Source organism: Malurus melanocephalus, unplaced genomic scaffold, assembly GCF_030028575.1.
Source record: "Malurus melanocephalus ecotype Western Australia unplaced genomic scaffold, MMel_1.1 scaffold_40, whole genome shotgun sequence".
Lineage (NCBI taxonomy): Eukaryota > Metazoa > Chordata > Aves > Passeriformes > Maluridae > Malurus > Malurus melanocephalus.
In genome coordinates this window covers 3,131,033-3,157,033 of record NW_026623272.1, presented here as the reverse complement: position 1 = coordinate 3,157,033, position 26,001 = coordinate 3,131,033, and the positions used below count along the sequence as shown (strand labels likewise).

The window sequence follows — 26,001 nt, the reverse complement described above, 5'->3', positions numbered from 1 at the left end:
CATTTTCAATCTAAAAGCAGTTGGAAAATTCATGATGTGTACTCATTAAAAGTGCCTTCAAGACATCAAGACAGGCTTTCTCTGTAAATGCCAGATGAATAAGAATGGTAAGTAGCAGCTATGATGTACAAATCGCTTCAGTGAACACAGTTGGTTTTGGTTTATGCTGCTGGGTTGGCTCTTTTTTAATAACATCTGTATTGCTTGAAAGAGTTGTATATGTACCAAAAGTAGGAAAGGAATAGAAAATCTAATCCCACCTCTATCAAAGATGGAAAAACCAACAACRTTGATGTTGTTTTGTGACCAGATATTGGGACAGTGGAGGCAGCACCTTTTTTTTTTAATTACTGCTACAATGCCTAAGTGTGGAAAGCAAGACAGTGTTCTCTCTTTATAAGCAGGAACAGTATCAACTCTTTCGACACCAACTAAATCCCCAGACTTTCCCCAGCCTCAGCACTGCTCACAATCATTCATTCAGGGCTTCAAACGTGACCAGGACTGTGCTGGGCTCTGAGTCAAACAGCCTTACCTTGCTGCCAGCAGGAAGATGAGCACAGCTCTGAGTTATAATGGTTCTTTTACATTATAAAAGTACTGAAGGTGCTGTCAAGATTTGGTCCAGTAGCTCCAAAGCCACTGTGAGCTTTACAATGKATTTTAAGAGGTGATGGCTAAAATCCCAGTGGTACTAAACTAAGAGTAAGGGAAGGAAATGCTGTATATGATACTATAAGGGGTTAATTACTCTTTATWCAAGTGCTGTTAAATKCACAAAGGGATTATCTATCTACTTYRTTCMAAAAACTCAGTTTCTTRCAGTACCTGACCAGCAAATCTCAGCCACAGCAATATTTGTCTTGAGCTGTGGATGATCAGCCTCTCACCTTCTGCTTTTCCATACAGGAGGATGTTTTAAAGAAACAGGTGCAGTTACCAACATTTAAGCAACGCAGATGTTAATTAATCACCAAGAATAATAGTGACCCGTTTCAGCTTTTCATAAAGTCACTCATTTATTCTGCTGCTTCAGTTTTAACAAAAACCTGTGTAACAAACTTTTCTTCTCACTCCACTTTTATAGAGTGAARTCCTTAACAGAACCAAAACACAAAATAAAATTAAAAMWTCAGTCCTTTGGGAATTCTCATTATTTCTATTTTCAAGGCCTGGTGAAAGAAGAGGTGAATTATGAGCTGTTACAGGCTCTTCCACTGTTCTTAAATCTTAATTATGTTTGAAACACAGCAACATACCTCACAAGGAGCTTAACTTCAGGCATGCACTTAAGAGCCCTTGAATCCAAGGAGGAGAAGGTAAAGTGTAAGAATGCTGGTAACMAGAAATGGTCCCTTGGCAGGCCACAGGTATCWCTGATTTATCTCCACGCTGACAGAGGCCATTGACACCTGTGGGAGATTTACAATGGTTTGATTTGACCTGRTCTTTTAATGGCACTTATAATTTTWCTGTGGTTAAAATGTATGAAAYGTAAGCAGATTKTTGYATCTAAACAWGMACTGAATCAGTACAGTCTGATTCTCATAGGGCTGAAGATGTGATTTTGCAGGGCACAGTGAGGGCTGGAATACAACCAGGCTTGTGCCCACACCCAATCCCAATCCCAGTCCCAATACCAATCCAAGCCCCAATCCCAGTCCTAATCCCAATCCCAGTCCCACCATCCATCACAGACTCAGCCATCTGAACACCATGCAGCAATTTGTGCCCCCTCACCCACCACACAGCACCAGCAGGGACGATGGCAGGGAACYCCTGGAACTTTTTGCAGGCATTCCAAACCCATTACTCCAGCCCCACCTTTCTCCTCAGTGCTTTGTTTCCAACCATTTTGCAGTGGCCTCCAGAGGTCAGAGACAGAGCAGTGCCGTGTTTCAGTCTCTACCATACCAAGAAAAGCAGGGATTTTGTATCTCTATCCTTGACCCAGAGGTGCTGTGATTTAAATAGCTTCGCGTCAGAAACAGAAAAAATATCAAACAATCAAAATGCAGGATTACAGGCTGGAAATCATCTCTCCTGTTCCTTCCTTCTCCCCAGGCTTTTAATCTTACAGGGTACTTATAAGATTTTTTGCATATGTATTAAAATAATTCCATAAATTAGTATTGGCTGTAGCTCCAGATCCTCCAGTGAAGGTATTTGAAGGCAAAAGGATCATAGCATCATAGAATGGTATGGTTTGAAAGGGACCTTAAAATAATCTCATTTAATTCCACTCCTTCCATGGGCAGGGACCTCTTCCATAAGACCATGCTGGTCAAAGCCCTGTCCATCCCCACTCCCAAGGGTGGGGGATCCATAATTCTGATTTCCTCGTGCCTGATGAAGCCAGAAAAGTGCCCTTGACCCACAGCAGGGCCTGCAYGGAGCCCCACATCACAGGGAAGGTTCCCTCCTGTCTCAGGGATTTTCTGTGATGCCCCTGTGTAAGTCCCTTTAACGCTGATGTTGGCTGGGACCGGTGGCGTTGGGAACAATCGTCAGAGACGGATGGCACGGCCCCGAGTCTGCATGGCAATGAGAGCCCTGAACCAGCAACTACAAACACAGAGGAACATTTGCCCTSAAGAACAAGGCTTGGACAGAGCCTGCATGMGCCCTGCAGGGACTCTGCAAACCTGTCATGTTATTCCCAGTTGCCTATTATGAGCAACAAATACAGTTCTGGAGGAATTTTTGCTACACATGAAAGCTTACATAGCTCATAATTTTGAGACTGGTGTCTTTGGGGTTTTTTGGGGTTTTTTTGTGGTTTTGTTTGTTTTGTTTTGTTTTGTTTTGTTTTGTTTTTTCTGATACTCTCAAATATCCTGAAAGCTATTTTATTTTTTCTTGTGAGGCCTTTTGACTTACGCAACTTTTATTTTCCTGTGCTCCCTGTGAAATGCTTCTTTTTTGCTGAACAAGATGATGCTGATACAGAGTGCTCATGTACCTTTGCATTTCCTTGGCTCCCAGATGTTGACTGGAGCTCTGTGCAATTAAAACCATGCTTCCCCATATGAACACCTCTTCGGAGACCCTGTTCTGAGTAGAGCAGTAACTGCACCTTGTTAGGATTTCTTAAGGGTGCAAATTATCCCAGAACACATAGTAAATGTGGTTTTTCTCCATTTAGGTGGATGACCAACTATCTTGTCACCTCCTTTAACTCTGTTTCATGCCTTTAGCAGCAGAGGGCAGGGCTTGTGCAGTGCCCCCTCCCACCTGGCAGCACCTGGAATCACCCTGCTCAGGAGCCAGGCTCCCAAAAGGATTGTGTAACTTTGCAAAGAGGTGACCTTCCTCCACTGTTCAGGCTTCTGCTATCTCAGTCCATCTGTTTGTTTGGTTCTCTTGTGCTCCTGGCTCCCCTGGAATGGCCCTGAGAACAGAGTTACCACCCAAGATAAAAAAGATAAGGCCAATGGTGTTGTAGACATGGATGGCAAGGTTTTGAAATCACCTTTACCACTTTTGTATGTTAACCACAACTCCTGTTCAGTTAGGAACACCACAAGAATTTTCCATTTTTTACAAATAAGGCACCTCATGCTGGCAACAGCTTTTACCAGTATAATTGCACTGYAGTTCTATAAAATAAAATGCAATACAAAACTTACACTTTCCAATTACACAACAGTAATTGTGAATAATTACACAAAATCTCCGGCCTTTTTTATGGCTATTTCTAACTCTGAGCTTGTGCACACTATATAAACACCATCTGTGGAGAATGCAAGAMAACTTCTGTTGGAGCACAGATATATAAAAGTGCATCATCAACTTTTCWGTGATCATCCAGTTAAACAGCTATTGTCTGTACCTCCTTCTAAACTGCATCAGCTCAGCAACTTACCTTTTGGATTCCCATTCCTGCCTTCTGTTTATTGCCAGGACATTTATTCAGCCCTGKATCCCACCCTCGCTGGGCTCCATCCGGCACGTGCACCCCCAGCCCCTCCATGGGCACTGCCATTATGCTCCAGCAGTTGACACAGAGCTGTGGTTTCCAAATTCTTGCTGTGAAAAGCTTTTGAGGTGTTTCAGTGGAAGGCTGCTGGTTGTGAATACGAAAGCAGGGGCTTTCCCCTCTGCAGAGGCCCCTGCTTAAGTATAAAGTACAAACAATGGAAATGAAAAGCAATAAAAAAAGAAAGATCTGGGCTTTGAATGCTTCTTAGGGTCAAGCACTAAACCCTCTTTTGACAGCTACACAACCCACACTTGTTCTCCTCAAGAGAATTTGACCTCAAGTAAGGAATTGAACAAAGTGCATATTTTGTCTACAGTGGACAAATAYATTGTTCTAAAGCAACAAACTGCAGATAAAATATACAGATAATGATAGGGGAAAAAMCCCACACTCCCTAAAATGAAACCCCACTATAATTAAYGCAAWTTTTAAAAAATGAACAAARTATTTTTTTTTTCTRTTWCATTGACTTGGTATTGTRTGGCAGAAGGTTAATAAAGCATTATATTTCTCCTCTGTTATTGATTAACCAAAGTCAAATAACAGTATCATTTTGCTTAATGCATTTAAATCACAAATATTTTCYCAGATGCTCTGCACAGGCACTTTGCAGATTTCAGTGGAAGTTGTTTACATGCTGAAACATTGAGCTTGGGTAAAAACACTTTGCTGTGATAGCAACACACACCCAACAGTTTTCATTTTCTCAATTCAGAAGGAAAATTGCTGTTCCTCCCTCTCCCTCAAATTCTCTTTCTCCAAGAAGTATTCCCACGTCATGGGAAAAAATTACAAGCATGCTCATAATGGCTGCATTTCTCTGTCCATTTTCAGCTAAGCCCAAAGTATCCTGAAATCATTGGGATTTTTCTTACTGGCTTCATGGACTCTCACTTGGCTCTGAATACACTGCAAAGGTGGTTTTCACTTTCCATAGGTGCAGTGCTCAGTGGTGCTGCTGAAAACAGGGGCTGCTGGCACAGGGGGGATCTGCTGCCCCACCAGAGTGCATCACCCACCCCATGGCCATGGGCACGAGGAGAGGCAACAGCCCACGATGGGCTGGTCTGCTCCCTTTGACATCATCAGTTACACCTTTTTGGACTTTTAACACCAAAGTGACATGAAATGAGATAAAATGGAGCCCATGCTGCACCCACATCCTTCTGTACCTGGCAGCACTGGCACCGGCACCCATTCCCAGTGGGAGCTGCCTGTTGTGCAGCTGAATGGGCAGGGATGCAGAATTGTGCAYCAATTTCCCTTTTTCAGCTTTGAAAATGGAAATAAATAATCAGAACAAACTCCACCTTCRGTTTAAACCCAAGTACAGCTTCAGGAGACATCAACAGAAATGAACGTGAAAGTATCACAATTTTTATAACAATTTTTGATCAAGGATATTTAATTTGTCCGAGCCTGCTAGCAAGTTCCAGTCCTTTTCTGAAGTGAAGGATAACTTCATTTGCCTTGGGCTAAAGAAAAAAAAGAAGGAAAAAAARRRARGRAAAAAARGRARGRAAAAAAGAGATTGCYCTGCCTTTATAGAAACACAAATATCTAAACTGACACTCACAATTACATGTATTTCACCACGGGCTCAATATTTGCTGCAATACACTTGCCTGCTGTGATTGGCCAAAACTCTTAGAGATTTATCTGCCACCATTCTATAAGGGAGAAATCTGTTTACACAAAGATGATAATTATCACCAGCTCCATCTATATTCTGTCAGTGCCAAGGCATGCCAAGCAGTAACCAAATCCTTTGGCAGTCCGTGCTGTAAAGCACCTGACATGTTAACCCAAAAATCCCCAAATGTCTGCCTAGACTGATGTATATTTTAGACATTTGCCACATTCAATTAAGTACACCCATCTGGACATCTCTTTACTAAAACAAATATGTATTGTGTGCGTGCACAATTAATATCCTTGTGACCTACAGGAATGGGAGGAAGACTGGAAGAGAAGTTTTTTTTTTAGGACAAGCTTTCCACAGGTTGTGAGCAGATAGGAACAGGGTGCAAGATTATATATATATATATATACATATACACACACACATCAGGGCAGCAGTGAGTATCCCCTGATCGAGACCATACAGGAGGATTTTCCAAATTGAGCTCTGATTTCCAGGCACCAAATATTCTTCCCTTCCAAAATTAGGAAAAGTTAGGTACAGCTACCTAACTACTTACTACTTCTTAAATATAATGTCAATTCTGATGATTCCTAGCACACCAAAACCAAGTCCAAAATTAAGCATCTTTAACCACAAGCAAGAAAATTGTAACACAAGCAGTTCATTATTTGTGTACTTCATGCTCATGTGATGTAGATGTTTGTTATTAGTACAGTTGGGCTATGGCATCAAAATAAACCACCTGCAGTAACCACACCCTTTGAGTTTCACAAATATTGCCAGCAGGTACCCTGGCAACTTGTTTGCCTGCATTTACTTCTCTGTTTTGTAAATAAAAATATTTGGTTTAGGCATCTGCTCAGTCAAGGGTTGCTGAGTCAAGACTGCTGATCCAGGTAGAAGTTTTCAGACCTGTGCACAGTGAAACACCTCTTGAATGACTTTGGATTCAATTCACTATCAGGTGGTTAATTCTTCACACATTTATGATGATTCACACCCTTTGAACCAGCACTAAGGATAGATACCTGCACTTGAAAATGAGACCTGTGACTTGTCTAGAATAGAATTTAATAAAAGAAAACACAAAAAATGTATGATAGGTTTTAGATTGTGATTATTATTATCAATACTTKGATCTGTTTGGAAAACAAATACAATGCTTTGCAATTAGACCCCTGATCTATAAAGCACTTGAGCAACTGTATGAAAGAGCATATGGGTAGTCACTTCAATGAAATAACTACTTTTATACATGATTTATCAGCTCATTTTAAGTGATTTGCTGGATCAAAGTCTCTCTGTTACAATTAGAGCAGCAGAGTTACAATGATGTAGCAATTCCAGTTTGGAGGAAATAACAGACCAAAGATAACTGCACTGTAAAGACAGTCCTGGAGAGGAAAGAAATAAATGATGGGAAGAAGTGCCCATATAATTGCAGGATAATTATCTGTTCAACTTTTTTTTTTACCTAGAAGGTAAAAATAAATTTCATTTCAACCTTGTGAGAAATTTCTCCACTACTTTTGTTTATTTGGGGRCTGAAGATGTTAATGCTCCAAGAACATGTAGAAAACCCACTATTTAAAATACCACTTCTKATTTTTAACTGAGGTAAACAGAATGCATTCTAAATCTCCAATGTAGCCTATTGAAGTGTCAGAGGAGCTCATTCAAAGCAACACATTCACTTCTCAAAGATTTTAGTATTATAATTGAAAATTCTCTCCCTCTGATGCACCTGAGAAGCATTAACTTCTTGGTGACTTTAAGAACCAAATCCTTTAATACAAACCTAGCTTTTCCCACAGGCACTTGAAAATATTTAGCATTTTTTCAGTTGGATGCAATTTTCATAATAAAGTAGCTCACTTGGCTACCTGACACCACAGACAAAGACGCCGAGTGAGCAGCTCCTGCCAACTTAGAGCATGATCACAACCCTCAGTTACATATTAAGTAGGCTTTGAGACATCCCACTGCTGTAACAATGCAAGTAATTTATGTATTATGTATTCCTGTTATRTATTTTTTCATTATTCATAACATAYGTATTTYATTCTGCAATGTCCAGGCAMAAGTCTTTCATAMCCTATGTCTTTCAGTCAGMCTTAAGAGAGCATACAGCGGTTCTTATATTTATATAACATTTAAATTCCACTTCTCTGACCAGCTTTAGGTTACCAAAGCAGCCCTTTGGYACCTGAATGGCATTGGCCCATACCTAAAGATGCAGCTCACTATATTCATTTTAATTTCACTGGCAAACCTCACAGAAGTGCATGGGAACGATGTACATTTTTTTTTTCTGTGACAAAATACTCAGCCCCAGTCTGTCAAATCAGAAATGATCATAGTTAACTGCATTTCTGGCAGTTTCAAGGGTACAATTGTGAAACTGCAGTGCATTTTGTTAAATCAAACYCTACAATGATCCTGGTTTACTTCCATCCACTTAGCCTATTAATGCAGGCTAATACTGCATGTTCTTGTGGCAGCAAAAYCTAAAGTGTACCAGGAGACTCCAGTGATAGATTACATGTACATGCTGTGTCATATCCAATTAACTCAAATTGACTGTGTACTGCATTATGCTGTTAGTGCATGGAAGATCAATAAATATGGAGAAAATCCAACGAGGCGCTCTTCATTCCCATCCAATTCTAGTAGGTCTGAGACAGATCATGCTCCTATGATGTGTGTGCTGCTGCTGAAGAGGGCAGGTGGTGCATAGACACCATTCAAACTTGGCCTATTCAATCTAAACTCCTCTAACTCGCCATTCATGCATAGCAAAACACCATCTGGTCCTATTTTGCCTCCAGCAATCACAGCTGACCAAAAACGATAATAACAGCTGTTGCAAAACAAAAGCCAAACAAAGGGGGGAGGGAAAGGTTAGAATGCAGTCCAGTGCTGCAAAATACTCCATGAAGTGAGAAATGGAAAAGGAGCCATTCAAACAGGAATCCCCATTGAAAAGAGTCAGTGCAAGACTTGTGGTTAAACTTGAGATATTTAATCCATCTGTCCTGCGAACCACAATGGTCAGGTGATAATATAAAATTGAGATTATGTTGCACAGAGGTATTTAAAAGCTTTGTTCTCCAAGTTAGAAACTAATGACCCTGTGTCAGCTAAAAATTAAACCTCCTTATGTTCTTTCATCATGTGTCAACCTGGGTTAATGTGAAAGTAGAATGTGGTTAACCGGGGTGATAAAGCATCTGAAACCTTGGGAAAAGAAGGGAGCAGTTAACTGCTTGTAAATGCTACGAAGGAAAACATTCTTAAAAACCATGCAYGACGCTGAAATCATACAGATTATTGCATTTTTCTTGTATAAATTGCATATCAGGCGATTTAAACTAACAGTTTTATTTATGACCTATGATAGCACAGTTATTCACTTAGACTTAGGGAACATGAACACAAACTTGCACAGTTTGAAACACAAGATGTTCTGCAATATGCTATTGTGGGTAATGCAAAATATAATTTTGTGGCAAGCAGGGAGATGCTCCAGCTTTTCAAGATTCAAATTTTGATATTTAAAATGTACAGAGTCCTGCATGATGATTAATTTTCTTTTTTATTTTTCTTTTTAGCTGCAGTAATTAAAACTATTTTTCCTGGAATTGAACATCAGTAGTTCAGCAGCTCTTAATCAAATGTGATAAAACCCAGGATTTATGAAACCATTTAATGAGTGTAATAACACCTGCTTCTCGCTGCAAATAGTTGAAAACAGACTTCAGTTGTAATTAACTCTTATCACTAGTGACATTTTTCCAACGATACTTCATAGGTCTTCAAAATGACAATTATAGAACTAATACACAATTACTGTCACATGCAGTTTAGCAATTATTTCTGAAGACATTTGTCTAAAGGTTTCAAAAACGACTATAAAATGGTTCCCTTTGTTATGTAACACTGGTTAAAACTGACACACACAAAATCTCTCCCAAGCAGCCTCTGTYGTGCCATTTCTAAAGCAGACAGGGTTCCTTGCACTTGGAATAAACACCCTCCATCCCAGGCATTATTAGATATCATGCTAAGGCTATTAGGAGCATGGGTAGCTGTCAACTAACACCTATTATGAAAAGCTTCAATTTATATGTGATTTTTTTCTGCTCCGAGAAATCTATAAATTTATAATTAGAATCTCTTGCTGTTCAATATTTGTACATAATAAACAGAGTACCTGAGGACGATGAAATATTGAAAGCTGAATTCATTATGAATAAACTCACATGGTATAGAACTCTTCTCTCAAGTCTGGCTGCAACTTTTTGGGGATCTCTATTCCATTATTTTTGGGTTATGGTCTGAGCATGGTAGCCATGCCTCAAACAGGATTAGGATTCTGCTCAGGCTTGACACTTGCTGTTTTTAATTTTCATTTTATCATAAGCAGTTTAAGATTGTTGCCAGTGGTAATTTGCAATTTTTATCAAGACCTCTTCATTATAGCTTCTGACAGGACAGATGCTGTAATTAATCATGCCAGACAACTGGGGATAGTGGTCAGACTGCACTCACAGCACAGATATTGCAGGCAAAGAAGGGAAAGAAGAAAATAAAGGCTCTCTCCTTTCTGTTCAGAGCTAAAATATATGAGCAGCATTAATAATTTCACAACACACTGCATGTTAATGTTCCCAAACACTTCACATGAAAGACCTGCCCTCTMCATTCCCCCCACTCCATCACATTCTATTTTTATGAGAAAATAAAAGTCAGACAACTTATGATCAGCCGAAGTCAAGAGTTGGAGCCTTACAGAGGGAGCCCTCAGCAGCAGCTGTATTTACCTCTGAAACTCTCAGATACAAAGAAAACCACATTTTGTGCCGATTTGCATTTCTGAACATCACTGCTGAGAGACAGGCTCTGTCCCTGCAGATCATCAGCACAGGGCACCATGGCTGTTTGGTGACTCCACCACTTGCTTTGTCCCTCTGCAGTCACAGACACCTCCAAGAGATCACCCAGACTCCATCAGAGCATCTTGGAGGGGACAGGAGCCAAGTGCTCACTGCTCCCATGCTACCTGCTCACCCAGTGTCTTTGATATAAACCCAAAGGAGTTTAAAAAACATCYGAGAAAGCATTTGCAGAAGGAAACATTTCTGATTTCTCTATCAAAGACTTACAGATCATCAGTTTTACTGAAATGTGTTTATTCTATAGCAAGATAAAAGCATTTATTTTAGATAAGCAAAATACAAACAACTTAATTGCTGCTATCATAACTCATAAAAAAGTATAAAACAGCATAAAAACACAATAAGCAATGTAGCAATTAATAATTCATGTTACCAGTGTTTACATTAAAGCCTCATTTATGAAAACTTTACAACACATGATATGAAAACTTACAACTTTTAAAGAAAATATTTACATTGATTATTCGGTTGTGGAGTTTCATTTAAATATTCTACTGGTTTTACAGCGTATTAATAACTCTTGCATTTCTCATCTTAGCTTTCTGTAATAACAGTTTTATTTAAGTGCATTTCCCTTTTAAAAATACAGTGTATTAAATCTGAAACTCATCACTTCGACACAGAATATAATATTCACATTTGTTCTGTAATTGGAATTAACGTAAGAGGGTAAATGTCAATATATATTTTCTTATGAACTATGGCAGCAATATTTGGAGAAATGAATTGAAAGGTTGGGTCAAACATTTAAGTCCAGTTACTCGCATTTGTTTTTCTGAAGACATTTAGGAGAGAAAAAAATAAGAGCTTTGGCAAAAATCTGTGATTTACTCTATTTTTTCATGACAAAAAATGCCATCAACTAACTCATGTCATACAAGTATGATTGTATGAAATCCAATCATCATTTTACAGGTAGTTACAACTGTGCTTTAAGGGTTTCATGAGTTCATACTGCCTTGAAGTGCATTTTTCACTTTTAGAGAAAGAAGGGTTATAGCATATAACTCTGAAAGGCCATTTTGCAGTCATAAGGTCCAGGTATTTATTAGGCCAGTTGATTCACATATTGTAGGTAAAGCTTAAATAAATTAAAAAGGCATCACATGAAAAAGAGAACAGCATTTTTTCTTTTAAACAAAATGATTTATAGTCAGCTAAAAGATGATACACAGCTACATTGTAGTTCTTTATTGCCTATCTAATAGACACTTTAGAGGATCATTTGATCTGTTATGCATCCCTGCATAACTACCATCAACAATTTACAGTTTTCAGCCAAATATGGTTTACCCCTACCCCCTCCATCAACACAAAGCCATGTTGCAAGATGATTTATCTTCAGAAAATACTGACCTGCGACAATACTTGAGTCTGTGTCTGAGATTGTATTTGTGACTGGTGCTGCTGAGGTGCTGGCTGAGGGCTCCCAATGGCAGGGATGGGAGAAGTGATCTGCGGGGCTCCCGGAGAGTGCTGCTGAGGAGAAGGCTGTGACTGGTGTTGCATGTGCTGCATTTGCTGCTGCTGCATTTGCTGCTGCTGCATTTGCTGAAGCTGTATGTGCTGCAGTTGCTGTTGCATTTGCTGCTGATTAATCTGCTGCTGAAGATGCTGCTGCTGCTGCTGCAAATGTTGCTGCATGTGGTGCTGAAAATGCTGCTGCTGCATTTGCTGCTGTATTTGCTGATGCATTTGGTGCTGATGGAGCTGCTGCTGCTGCATCTGCTGCATCTGCTGCTGCTGGAGCTGCTGCATCTGGTGCTGCTGGCTTTGCATGGAGGRACTGACCTGCGACGAGGACGGCGCTGCCACCATGCTCGTGCCCATGGAGCTTATCAAGGGAGCCGCAATGTTTGTTGGCATGTTGGGGGCAATGGTGACAGAAGCTACAATMTGATTCATGGGCAGTCTCATGGTCAAGGGTTTTGGAGCAATYGCTCTGGAAAGGGGCTGCTGAAGAGTTTGGGGGGACGCCGACACCGGCGCGTGTTGAGAGAGAGAACTATTCAGAATGAGGGAGGAAGACAAATTTGTGGATGCCAGCGTTTGCTGAACAGAACGAATTGTCTGGGCCTCAGCAGATTCTGCAGCAGCCTGTGTTTGGAAAAGAAATTAATTGTCTTTTCAACAGGAAAAACATGGTTACTGTTTACATGGAAATAAAAGCAACAGCTACTCCGAGACCTTTGTCATATTTTGTTTTGCATCAGAGAAGATCAATTTGCATTCTGAAAACAGTCACTGACCCACCAATCCATTACATCACCTCTTTATCTGCCTCCCTATATGGCACCTCCAGGTCTTTCTTGGACAAAAACTAACTTGTGCSCTTGATCAACACTAGAAAGTCACAGATGCCACATAGATTTTGTCACTGAAAAAGCTAAAACAGGCCCAACACTTTCTATATTTACATGTTTTTTTTTTTAAAAAAAAAGCCTGTTCTATGGGAGACAGCAGCACACACTCCCTGCCCCATGAGTGATCAACCCACAGGCAATTGACTGACACACTTCAGACATTTACCTTGGAATGKAACAAACTGTGCTGCACCAGTGTCATCCCATCCCTACTCTCAGCAACCTTCCCACATGAAAAAACTACAGCAAGGATGAGGGTCCCATGGATTTGGGGAAGAAAATATGATTTCTGATGGTTTTGAAAAGGAAAAAACAAAATAACATCCCTCAAAGATATTTAGAATTCCCGCTACTCTTGAACTTAGCATTGTGATACTAAAGGCTTTTAGAAYATTATCTAAGTCCCAGAGGCAATAGGAAAACACGGCTTCCCAACACAAGGAGAAGAAATCTTCCAGCTTTCAAAAACACGTGTATAATTTCTGCTGTTGTATTTTTAATCATTATTTAAAATACACGATGATGTGTATGATTTCCTAATGATATGCAGTTGTATATTCAAATAACTATTCTCAGGAGTTAAGACATCATCAACCTCCGCTGCTTTCTTGTGATTGAATATATTTTTGTCCTTGATCTTTATGAAATATTACTGGAGAAATAACCACCTTGGTAATGTTTTACTCATATTTCAGATGTCTATAAGCACATTTCCCTTTACGATACTCAGATGCAACAGAACTACAACCTGCACAGTGCTGCTGACTGGGAAGGTAAACTCTCAAGTAAGACAGCAGAGCTTTGTCTCCTTCACAAGTTTAATTTTAACTCAGGATCCACTAAAATACTCCACGTGGCTCCCTGCCAGTTGGTAAGCACTCTCCAAATGCAGAGCCACCACGCATTTCTYTCCCCTCACCTGCAATACTTAAGCTTTGTCACACAACAACTGCTCTCAGCTCCACGCAAGGAAAGCCTGTCCTTTGAGAAGCAGCACTTGAGGAAAAACAAACCTCTGCAAATAGCTTGCAAATGTTAATGCCAAAAGGTCAGTATATTCTTCATGACAATTTCACTTTCATAGTGAAGTGCATTACTTTGCCTCTGCAGCTCAAGCAAGATGTTGATGTAAATGTGCATTTACTGAAATGTTTTCTGGTAATCATTAGTATGCAAGCAGAGGGATGAAATTATTTTTGCAGGGACTAAGCAGGGTTCAAGCAGCAGCACAACATCTTGTACAGCTGTATTACAGAAATCCTAGGATTCAATCTTTATTTTGTACAGCATCCCCCCCTTGCCCCAAATATTTCAATGTCATTGGTAAAAGCTCACTTGCATTACACTGAAGGCATTAYTTGGCTTACCTTAGAAACAAGGCTTGCTCTGTAGGCAGCAAGTGCCTTTAGGTATTCTTTTTTGGCAGCTTCAGTTTTTCTTTTATACACCTATTAAAAGAGACCACAATTTCACCAACTTCAACTTGTTTTTGCCAGAATGCTCTCAAAATCACTTGCAAAGAAACAAAAACCATAAGTTAAAACCCCTGAAAACACTGTAYTGTTAGATGTACTTTCTCTGCTTTGAAAGTTCTAAATATTCTTGCAGGTGGTTACAGGTCTACTTGCTGGACTTGCACTAAATTTATGTTGATTATCATGAATAACAAAAGGCTGCTATTTGACATCACCTTGRGCAGCCAACTGTTTGACAAGACTACCTATGCACTCTATACTTCCCCAGAAAACACTATTTTATTGACTACAAGTAGCTGRGATATTAGAGCACTGAGAATTTCAGATGTCAAAAGGTATCAGCACCAGTCTAGAATAGCAACATACACTGTGCACTTTTTTTTCAAAACAAATATTCAAATTGCATTTAAAAAAATCTGTATACCTTTAGAAAAGGTGGTTCAAAGAGTTTGGGCTTGCCCCAAAACCAGCATGAGAGAACCCCACTGAGTTAAACAAGAGCAGTTAGGCAAAAATTAATAAATCTATATTTTTAATCATCACTAAATTTAAGGTTTCCCTTTAAACCATGTTCATTATCTGTTAGATCAGACTACAAGTTTCCAAACGTATTTCAGAAACAAGTACCATTCATCTTTTGCCAAAAGATGTCCTATCTGGGAATCTGCTCTCCCACAAAAGCTTCTGTTAACTCTCACTGGGAGCTGAATGGAATATCAGCAAACAAACAAAGGGCATCTTTTTATCCCCCTTCCATCCATGTGCAGCCCTTACATGTGTGTAGGAAGAAGAATAACCCTCAAGGAAGCACAAAACTCATCACTCTGTAGCAAGTTGGAGCTGGAGATAGCATTTCACACACAACATTGTAATGAGACTCARAGGATTGGCTTCAAAGGTTGGAAATCAACACGCTTTGTAACAAATTCATAAGGCAGATCAAAGGAAATGGTAAATATGCTGTACCTTCCTCTTTTCTAACTTATTAATAGGAAACAAGGGCTTTGAAATAGGAATCATCAAAAGCTGGTTTTAAGAGGACTCTAGGACACTATAACCTGAGCTCTTTTACAAACTGCCCTTTAAAATTTAAAGACAAATACACTCATTTAATACTACCTGTTGGCTCTCACAAAAAAAAAACAGCTTTTAGATGCCACTTCTTCAGCAAGTTCAAAACTCAGTGTAGCTCTACAGAGGCAGAGTTCTACATCAGCAAGTAGCATGGTCAATTCAGAGCAGAGGTAGGGGGATTTTTTACTAGGATTGCTATATTACTTCTTGTGGGACAACCCTGCACCCATTTACCTGTTTTTGTTCTTCTCCTAAACTATCCCACATRGATGCCACTATTTTTGAAACATCTCCAAATGTAGCATTCGGGTTCTGTCCTTTAATTGCAGCTTGTGTATCCCTGAAGAAAAGGGCATATGCTGACACTGGCTTCTGTGGCTCATTGGGGTCTTTCTTTTTCTTCTTCTTTGGAGTCTTGGGCTTCTTGCCAGAATCTGGGGCAGCTCTTTTTTCTCCAGTAGCCTGAGAAACAGTAAGAAAGAGAAAAGTCAATAGATAYATGAAAGAAGTCAGATAAATTGCAAAAAAAAATATTGACAGTCTTAATATGATATGACTAAAGCTACTTTGTAGGCACTTGGGAGAGTGGTGTTGTGCAAGCCTTTCCTTCTCTCCATCAAAGAGCACTCAATCTCCCTGCAATCTCACTGGATCTACTGCAACTCAATGCATCAACAGTTACTACTCATTTTAAGCACGGCTCTGAGAGTCATACCCTACCTGGAAAAGTACACCCCAATGCTAATTTGTATTAAAAAAAAAGTAAGATTTAATTCATAGCATATTTTGTAGAGGCCATCTATGTTTTACCATTGAGATACAATTTCAGCAGTTGACACTCAAAAGGCAAAAGCTTGGAGGCATTTTCCAATTCCCAGGCTTAGACTGTCAACTCAGACACGGGCCAGGGGCAAAAAGCAGCAGCAGCTGGGCAGTTTTTTCACCTGCAGCACACATGGCTGTGTCCCCCATGGCCCCAGGGGCAGGGCAGGTGCCTGTGGTCAGCACTGGCAGCTCTGGGCTCAGGCCAGGCACCGAGAGCACCTCTCTTCCCTGGGATGAGGATCCCAGCAGCACCCCTGGGTTACAGCAGCTCTGCTCCCTGTGGGTGCCTCGTGCCCTGGACCCGTTTCTGCTGGACTGTGCACAGATAATTACAACAGGGAGATCAAGTGGCTCTAAATATACCCCTGTGATCGTAATTTACTGTGATATTTTGAGGATCCTGCACAGTGAGCTTTCCACATGCATAACTTCCATCAACTTAATGAGAAAACCTTTCATGGAACAGTCTTAAATTAGGCCTTTTACAAATACTGCTGTAACAACATTTGTACTTCATTTGGTCGATAATTTTTCCTTTTATAAGAGATTTTTTTTTTTTACAGCAAAATATAAGTTAACTAAACTTTCAGTTAGAAGAAAGTTTATTTTACTTCTGTCTAAACRTATCTATGGTTTACATGACTCCAGAGAACACCGAAATGACAAAACTGTCCAAAGCTGATTCGTGAAAAGAATCAACAGATCTGAAAACCTGAGACAAATTAGACCAAAAATATCTATGTCTCTGTCTATTCTTAGATTTATTATTATGGAGGTAATATGGAAATTTCATATGTAAGGAAGGTAACCAGGAAATTAATCATGTTCCACTTTACTGCAACATTTGTATTTTAAATGACCACATTGCAGCTGAGCTGACACTGCCACATCCATGGAAATACAGATGTAGTTGTGTGAAACTTGCTCGTACAGCACATGGAATCACTTACTCTGTTTGATTCATCTGCATCTTCCTCATTGATGGAGCTCGATGGGGAAGGAGTGGCTGATTTACTCGCAGGAGGGGAGGGAGAAGTGTGTGGCAAATTAGTGCCTCCTAAATTTAGCCCCAGCTGCGCACTTAGCTGAGACTGGTTAATGGTGGTGAGCTGAGACGGAGGCAGAATTCCCGAATGAGCAGCATCAGTCATGTGGACAATAGATCTCATAATCAGAGAGTGATCCTGGCGGTACTGGGAGACCTGCGTGTGGCTCGGGTCCTAAAACAGAACAAAACCTTCTTTAGGCAGCAGCACTCACCACACAGCAGCAGCAGGTAAAATTATTTTCACAGATTACAGAACCAACACTGTCAACATGCAGTTTGCTTCTTTCCTTTTTAATGAATTCAATATWTTTTTAATAAATTAAGTGCAGCAACGGTTGCTATATTTGCCCCAGACWTCACTTTTCCTGTTTGTTTTCTTTTTGTTTATTCTTTTTTGTTTGTTTTTTTCTTTAATAAGAATTGCATTTTTCTGTTTAAAAACATTTCTTCTCTTGATGTAATGAGAAATACCCACATAAACCACAGTGAAACAGAATGACTGAGGATTCAGGAAAGCATTTCAAATGAGGAGACACAAACTGTTGTCAAATGCAAAAGGTAAACAAAATCAGGGAGGGGTGAGTAAAGATATATATATCAAGAGAAAAGCAACTTCTTTTACTGACACTCAATTATTTTTGGCCATTACAAGTAACAGTGGCAGGTGTCTAAGTGGGATTTTAAAGCTGATTTTTAAAGCACTGCCCTGCCATCTCCGGAGTGCATCCACTGCATCCGGCTGGAGCACCAGTCCAGTAATCCCAAACACTCCTAAAGATCCCTSTTGGCAAGAACCACACAAAACTACACATTTTTATATGCATACACAAATGTATGCAAGTAGCAATTGATGTACAAATCACCGACTTCATTTTTCTTGTACTCCAGGTCTCAGAAACACAAGTGCTTGCATGGTTTGGTTTCTGCTGTTTCTTGAGGGCACAAACTGTGTGTCTCCTACATCTGCAAAGCATTTACCACATTTGTAAATAAAAAGAAGCAACAACCTGAAGGTAAAGTCAGCTGGAATCTGCCTATGAAAACTCTCTCTCTTTTTTTTTTTTAACCACACACAGATCAATACACAATGAAGGAAAATTTAAACAGAAAAGCAGATTTTTTAAAAAGTTAATAAGAGAATAAATAGCTCACAAATTGATTCAGCAACCTGATTAATCTATAGTCATTGTTTGAACAGCCAGATACATGAGAAATAAATTAGATTTTGAAAACTCTTTCATTATTAATAACCTACATTGTAATTAGTAGCAGGTGCAACGATCCTTAATGAAATGACACAGAACAAAACAGCGATTGTGGGAGCCCAGCACAAGCCCACTGGACTTAGACAACAGAGTCTGACCTTTCTTGTGCTCTCTTTTTAAGTATGGATAAGCCCAAAACAGTTTTCAAAAATCTGTGTCAGCACAGAGGTAAGTTTAGCCTAAATGTCTTTCCCTCACTTTTTACAGCTCTGCCTTCAACAGAGGCAGTGGCTCTCTGCTTCTCTGAATTTGGCATTTGTGTTTCTTTCTGCTGAAACCTTACAGTAAAAYCAAACCCTTCTTCAGCACAGAAGTCCCCGTAGTGTGCAGCTGGACCCAGCATGATGAAGTCAGGTTGACTTCAGCTCATGATCCACACCCCACACTCCAGGGCTCACCCTCATTTCCCCCAAGCYTCCCCAGCCATTGCCAGCTTGGCTCATCACCCACACCCACCACACTGCTTCTCCTGCTCCTCCAATGCTTTTCATATTTTCAGTAAAGGACTGTAGCTCCTTAGAGAGGAGTGTGTGTGCCAAAAGAGGAGCACTTGATACAGAAAGATCAAAACATCAGACTTATTGGCTGAAATACCCATTTGCTTCAGGGCACCTTTCTGTGAAAATTTACTGCCGTTAACTACAGGGTCATTCTGATTGTGACTTGTATTGGCAGTGGCATCTGGAAGTCATTCAAAGTCTTTTGTGAAATGAKATCACTCTCTGCCTATTACTCCAATCATTTTAGCTTGCAGACGTTATTTTATTGCATGAAGAAAAACTCTGCTGKTTTTTTTCAGCAAAGCTGAAGATCACCACAATAACCTTCTCTCATGAAAATTAACTTTCTTCATTATTGTGCAGACAGTACTTTCTTGGAGGTGTTCTATCCCTAAAAGCCTTGCTTTTTTTCTTCCTTCTGTATTGCTACACAATACAGGCCTTTCTGGCCTTCTTTACACTGAGGCAACAAAATGTGATGACATGGGTTACAAACCATTTACTCCAAGTCTTGTCATTTYGGTTGCATCTATGATTTTATTGAGACTAAATTCTCTTGACTTGCACTGACCCAGAATCTAATTTTATACACAAGCCTATGAATTCTTAACTGTCCCCTTTTCTGATACTATTTGATGCTTGTGTGGGTTTTCTGTATCCACTTATTGAATTTCAGTCTTTCTTTTCTGCATCTTTTCCTGATTTCTTTAGCCTTTTCTTTTTAATCTTAAGAGCTGCAGTAAAATCTAGGAGCAGCAAAATTTTGTAAATGGTCATTTAGAACCAAACTGTTAAAACATATTCTATAAAAGAAAATGTTTCATATAATTTCCAGTCCRTTATTATTCACATTATATGTGCACATGAAAACAACAAACAATATTTTCTGYGCTTTCAGTTAAAGCTATATGGCTGATCCATAGTAAAAAGAGAAAGGAATAGGATTTTCATTTTTTCTTTGTGGTACCATGCTGTGGGCCTGAACAACCTATGGTACCTTTAGAAAAGCTTTCAGACAAAGAAATATAAGCCATTTTTTTATGTTTATACAGTGGTTTGGAAAGTAGCAAGAGAGCAGGGAAGCTAGCTCATAGCAATATTAAAGCCCATGGTATTTTTATATAGATTCTGAGAAAAAAATCTTCTAAGTAGGGAGCTATAATCAAGAAAACAAATTTTCCATCAATTACCTTAACTCTTATTTATCCCTGATACTACCAATGGCCAATACCAAACTGAAAGGATCAGGAGCATTTCATCTTGCTTGAGATGTTTATCAAAGAAATGATTAACAACAAAAATCATCCCATATCAGAAGTCCACATGGAAATACAAGTGCACTGAAGCACCCATATGACATCCTAATTACGTTACYATATGAAAACTGGAAAGCTCACATATCCAAAAATAATCCACTGAGAATACCGGCAGAATTTTAAAGAATATCACAAGCTCTTTTACATAAACCTAAGCGGAAGTCAATGTGATACACGAGTATTAAAAACATTCAGGATTTTCCTAACATTAAGCAAAAACAACAGATTAGTTCTGACAAAAATTCATAAACTTCTCAAGCTGACAGTATCAAGTTTTGATTGAGCCTGATGTGCTTTACAGCCTTAGACTGAAGTTAGGTGAAATGGGGTGATTTTAGCACAATTCAGGCAAAGCTCAGCCACTGGTTTACTCAGCGTGACAATCAAACAAGGACAAAAAGTGCGAAACCAAAACCCAAATTGAAATAATTTGTGTAATTCCTCTGCAGACTGAAATGGCTTTGGCTCAGTTGTCTCTGTTGTCTTCCTACACGAGTGCTACAAACCCCTCGGGCACAGAGACATTTACTGAGGGGAACACTGGCCACCTCTCTGGGCTCTTTGGCTGCAGGGAAGGGGGAATGGCTCTGAACTGCAAGCAAGGGGGTTTGCATCAGGCATTAGGAAGAAATTCTTTAATGTGAGGGTGATGAGGCTCTGGACAGGGCACCCAGAGAAGCTCAAGGYCAGGTGGGATGGGGCCCTGGGCAAYCCAGTCTAGTGGAGRGTGTCCTGCCCATGGCAGGGGYRTTGGAATGASATGATCCTYAAGGTTCCTTCCACCCAAAACATTTTACCATTCTACAATTACAATTATCTATCTGGATTAAAAAAAAAAAAAAAAAAAAAAAAGCAAAATACAGTCCAAAATGTTATCCCTACTCAATAAACAATTTTATGATGACTGTGTCTAGGCACAGTAGGCACACAGCTGTCACACTCTCGTGCCCACATTATRAAGACATTCAGCATTTGGTTCATAGAAGGCCTCATCAAAGGCACCATAAGGATATCTGTCCATCAAACTATCCTACTCTCGACTATTCTAATCACTTTAGACAGTCCTGCCATAGAAATCATATTTAGTCCTGTTGCTAAAAGATGCGTCTCACAGCCTGTGACAAATATACAGCTTATTTTACTTTGATTTGTAAAAGAATAAGTTCTCAAAAATGTATAAAATATCAGTGCATCAACAGACACTAGAAAGCAAATAATGGAGTAAGGTAACTTCAAAAAAAGGAAATGAAAGCAAACTCCCACGCTTTAATTTATACAGTTTTATCAAAGGTGTTTTTCAACATACCATGGAGCACAAAGGAAAAAAATTATGTTAATAAAATATAGTTTGTTCTTCTGTTAGCAACTCATTAAGCATCCAGCACTTACTAYAGCTTGTAATACAGTTGGTATTTATTTTGACAGATAAATGCATCCAGCCATTACATTGAGARATGCCCTAATTTCCACTTACCTACCCTGCATTTTAAGAATCATTTCCATACAGTAAYTCTATCCTGAATTCCTACCCTGATACAATTTTAATCTCTGGGAACATTCAACAAGATATTTAAAAATATAACTTGGAAATTACTTTTTAGAGCATTTTTGAGCACTACTGAGGTCTTGATTAAAATCAGTGTATCAGCCTTCCATCATTTAAATATGCAACACTTCCAGTGAGACTCTGGTCATGTAAGGACTGAGCCCATGGAATTGCTGCAGGAGGATGGAGGGCTGGGATCTGACCCTACACAAGAGCTGGTTTAAGGGAATTGAGAAATCTGCCAACCAAAATAACTACGGAATAACTAAGCAAAAACCCAACATTTATGGTTATGTTCACTGTGCCCTGGTTTCAGAAGTTGACTTAAACCATTATATATTCTATTGCCGGAGGAATTCATCACTGTCAGTGTAACATAAGCTGATGCAATATTTTAARGGATGTATTTAAGTTGAAGCAAATGCACTGCAATGTAAAGAGTGAAATCCTCCGTTGTCCCTGACTGTAAATTACTCCCTTTACTTTTAGTCAAGTCAGCATATCTCTGGAAGAAATCCTCAATATTCTTTTTCTCCACAAGTAAAGTATAGATAAAAGAATCCATTAATCTAAATTTTTACAGGATTGGACTTCACTGCCAATCAAAACAAATCAAACTAACAGGATGCTTTTCTCTGTCAGAGATTAAATCCTTACTTAATAGAATACAAAACAGTTGCTCTTGGTACTGCCACCACTGAAGAAGTGTCCTTCCTCTCCCCTCCACAGACACCGCCATCACTAATAGAGCTGTCAAACTGCAGTTATCAGGAGATTCTACAAGCAGCAGCTTCCTTTCTCCAGCAGCAAAAAAACTCCCATGTTCTATTTCATGTCTCTGTAGAASAGTGAACCTTACCTAATTTGATTCCCTAAAAAAGTCTATAAGAAACACACAGTACATGTCAATTCATAAAAAAAAAAATAATGTCTTCAGCTGGATCTAAGAGATGAGTTGGAGACAAGAGGTTCATRCATGTTCTGTTCCCTGAAGAACGTGAAGAACATGCCATTTCTTTGGTCTGTGTGCCCATCCTATTCCCTTCTGCTCACACATAAAACACAGAAGAGACATGAAAACAAACAAAAAAAAAAGCAAAACCCAAACCCAACGAACATGAGGGCCCACTGATTTATTCYTTAAAAACCTTATTTCAGGGGTCATTGGGGGTTCTGTGGGGGTGCTACAAGAAAGGTATTCTCAAAATCCAGTGTGTCATTTGTGGCACTGCTTCTTGTGCTTGCACAGAGCTGTTATATAACGTGCTGCAACAGAGCCCTGCAGTGCAAAGCATCTGCAGAAGTTGTTCAMCCTAGGCCTGAAATTTGGCCCCTTTGTGGTTTGTGCATAGGCACCTGTGGTGTTTTCTGCAATATTCACCACCGAGCCCTTGTTTGAGACACACACTGCAAATATCATTAACCTTTTCCTTGCACCACTTTACAGGATGTGAGACCAGCAAAGCCAAGTGCAAAGCAGTCCTGGGCAGGGCAYTCAGGGATCAGCAGGGGCACAGCGACACAGGCAGGGCAGCACCACCTCAGAGAGGTGATTCCAAACGGGGAAGGGACCAGGGACACGGCCAACCCCGGGCACTGCCACACCAACMCAGCCCTGGGTCCAGGACTCGCTGCCTCTGCACCCTGGTGCGTGCTCTCTGCTGGAACCAGCTGCTCACAGCACGCTCAGCTGGGAATCTCTAACAAAACACAGCATTGTGGGGTGAAGAGACACACAAAACTCACAGCAAGGGCAAAACCACACCCAACCAAACCAAGGGACAAAGACTTATCTCTGGAATGCTCACAATTCTTACTGGAGATGCCCAGCCCCTCATCACAGAGTGTTTTCCCCTTGGGAAATCTGTTCCTACCCAGGTATTTTCCTGTGAGCTAGTGGATTCCTCACACCATCCCCAAGGCAGGCCAAAGGATCCCGCTTTTTGGCTGCCTCATTTGCTCTCCAGTCCTTTTACTCTTGCAGACAAGGACAGGCTGGTCACAGCCCTCCACCCACCTACAGTGGCTGCTGCTGCCGCTTTAGCTTCACCTAATTGACAACTTCTTTATAATTTCATTTTCACATCACTGTGTAGAGGCATTTAAAAACAGACTGTGCACTCTCTTCCTCCCCAGCATCTCCCAGCCATACTTKAGAGCATATTGAATCACACTCCTCTTGGACAAGGCACCCAACAGCACGATCACAATGCGTGTGTGACTCAGATCACAGATCTGGGCTCTGATCTGATCAGTCTCTTGGCATGAGGAGCTTCTCTCCAAATTAGCAGCACCAGCTTAGGTCTGCTGTATGCAAACAGCGACGACACATTGCAAACAAATCTTGGATAGTTGAAATTAAGTCCCAGAAYGTCAGATAAACAGTGTTAGCAGTTTTGTTACAACCTCTACAACTCAGGTGCTTCAGCTCCCAAATCAAAGGCAGACTTCAAAGGTCTTTATTATGCAGTAAGGAACGTGGGGAGAGAGTGTGAGGGAGCATGACAACTAACAAACATTATCAAAGGTAACAAGAATTGTGCAAGGAATTGYGGGGGGACAGACTCAGGGGTTACATGGCATTTGTATGTTTAAAAATTGCTACAAGTGTTGGTAGCTATGTTCAGGGATACATTTTCTTCAGGYTTTGGATTCTTCTTTTTTATGAGATCTCTTTATTTCCTTGTTGGTTTCTAAAGCAAATCAGAAAAGCAGGACTCATTGTGTTTTGTATGACCAGGCCCAGGTRTGTTTCTCTTCCAGCTACCTGACACCTCAGAATACTTGAAAACTCTAGAGAGAYTTCATATTTCTTCATTGCTTGCAAATTTGAAGTGGAAGCTGAGTATTGGGTAAGCTGCCCAGGGGGAAGCACGAGTGGTAACAACAGAGAACAGCAGGAATTTCAAAGGAAGTTTTCAAATTACACAGGAGCCAGGGTGGCTGGACCCACCCAACTTTTGGCCAGGTACAGAACATCCAGACCAGCCGCAGGGTCTGCCCCATTTGGCTGGCTTATGAATACAGTACCTGATTTAAGGTTTAAACTCAGGAGGCAGAACAGCCTAAAGCCATGGCCCAGGCTTAARGCAGAGTTGGTGTCCACAGCCATGTCTGTCTGAGCTCCTTCTGAGCTCAGTTCTCAGGAAAATCAGACACTCGGCTTCCACTCCAGTTCCTGACAGCCTTCCCTCGGGGGGTTTGTCCTTCTTCYCACATTCATATGGCACCTCACAATTTTTTCTGATCTTGATTTAGGTACTATCATTATAAAATAGTCACAATCTTTTCCCAGACGGTTCTTCTAATGCTACTGTGCTCCTCTTCTTTCATGCACAAGTCCCTCATGATCTCAATAGGCAATAACCTGCCTGCTTCAATTTTTATTATTTTTCAGCTTAGTTTAGTGTTTGATATTCAGACAGGTGTCTTTGACACTGCTGCCACTTTGTTTCCTCTGGACAGGTCCTTTCTCACAGTCACTGTGAGTTGCCTATTTTTAAGAACAGCAGAAGACACTTCCCTCTCTCATTAACTGGTGGCCCATTCCTTGGTCTGTACCAAYGAGCAAGGAGCAAAGAGTACCAGAAAAATGGCTGCATCCTGAGCAACACAGTGCCACTGAGGAGATGAAAATCTTCACACCATTGTTCAGCACCCAACAGCACAATCACAATGCGTGTGTCCTCCAGGTCAAAGCCTTAACACACAACCCCTGTGCCAGAGCCACTGCTGCCCCAGGGCTCTCAGCCCATTACCACCCACCCCCAGGACTCTTCATGCTCTGAAAGGTAACTGCAAAATGCCCAGCTACATCATCAGGTGAAAAATAAAATATTTAATTACACACCAAACAAAAAGAAATTATTCTGCAAAGACCTGGAAGTTCATCAGCAAAGCACCCAGCTCTGACCTGCGTCACAGCCCGGCAGGGAGTGACCACCAGAGCTGCCAAGTGAGTCCTAAAGGTCTCATTTTCCATTGTGTCCATCTTGTTCTGACTA

The 26,001-nt window shown here is 40.3% G+C and overlaps 1 protein-coding gene across 2 annotated transcripts in view; it reads right to left on the bottom strand.

The window, feature by feature from the left end:
• Window positions 1-10,840: 10,840 nt before the first annotated feature.
• TOX3 (TOX high mobility group box family member 3) overlaps window positions 10,841-26,001 on the bottom strand; it is a 72,584-nt gene continuing 57,423 nt past the window's right edge. For both annotated transcript variants that reach the window (XM_057364644.1, XM_057364645.1), the window contains exons 4-7: window positions 17,273-17,542; window positions 15,732-15,959; window positions 14,316-14,396; window positions 10,841-12,682 (exon numbers count right to left, since the gene is read on the bottom strand). In XM_057364644.1, coding sequence (XP_057220627.1) covers window positions 11,927-12,682; window positions 14,316-14,396; window positions 15,732-15,959; window positions 17,273-17,542 — 1,335 coding nt within the window. In that variant the 3' untranslated portion in view covers window positions 10,841-11,926. The remainder of the gene's footprint in view (window positions 12,683-14,315; window positions 14,397-15,731; window positions 15,960-17,272; window positions 17,543-26,001) is intronic.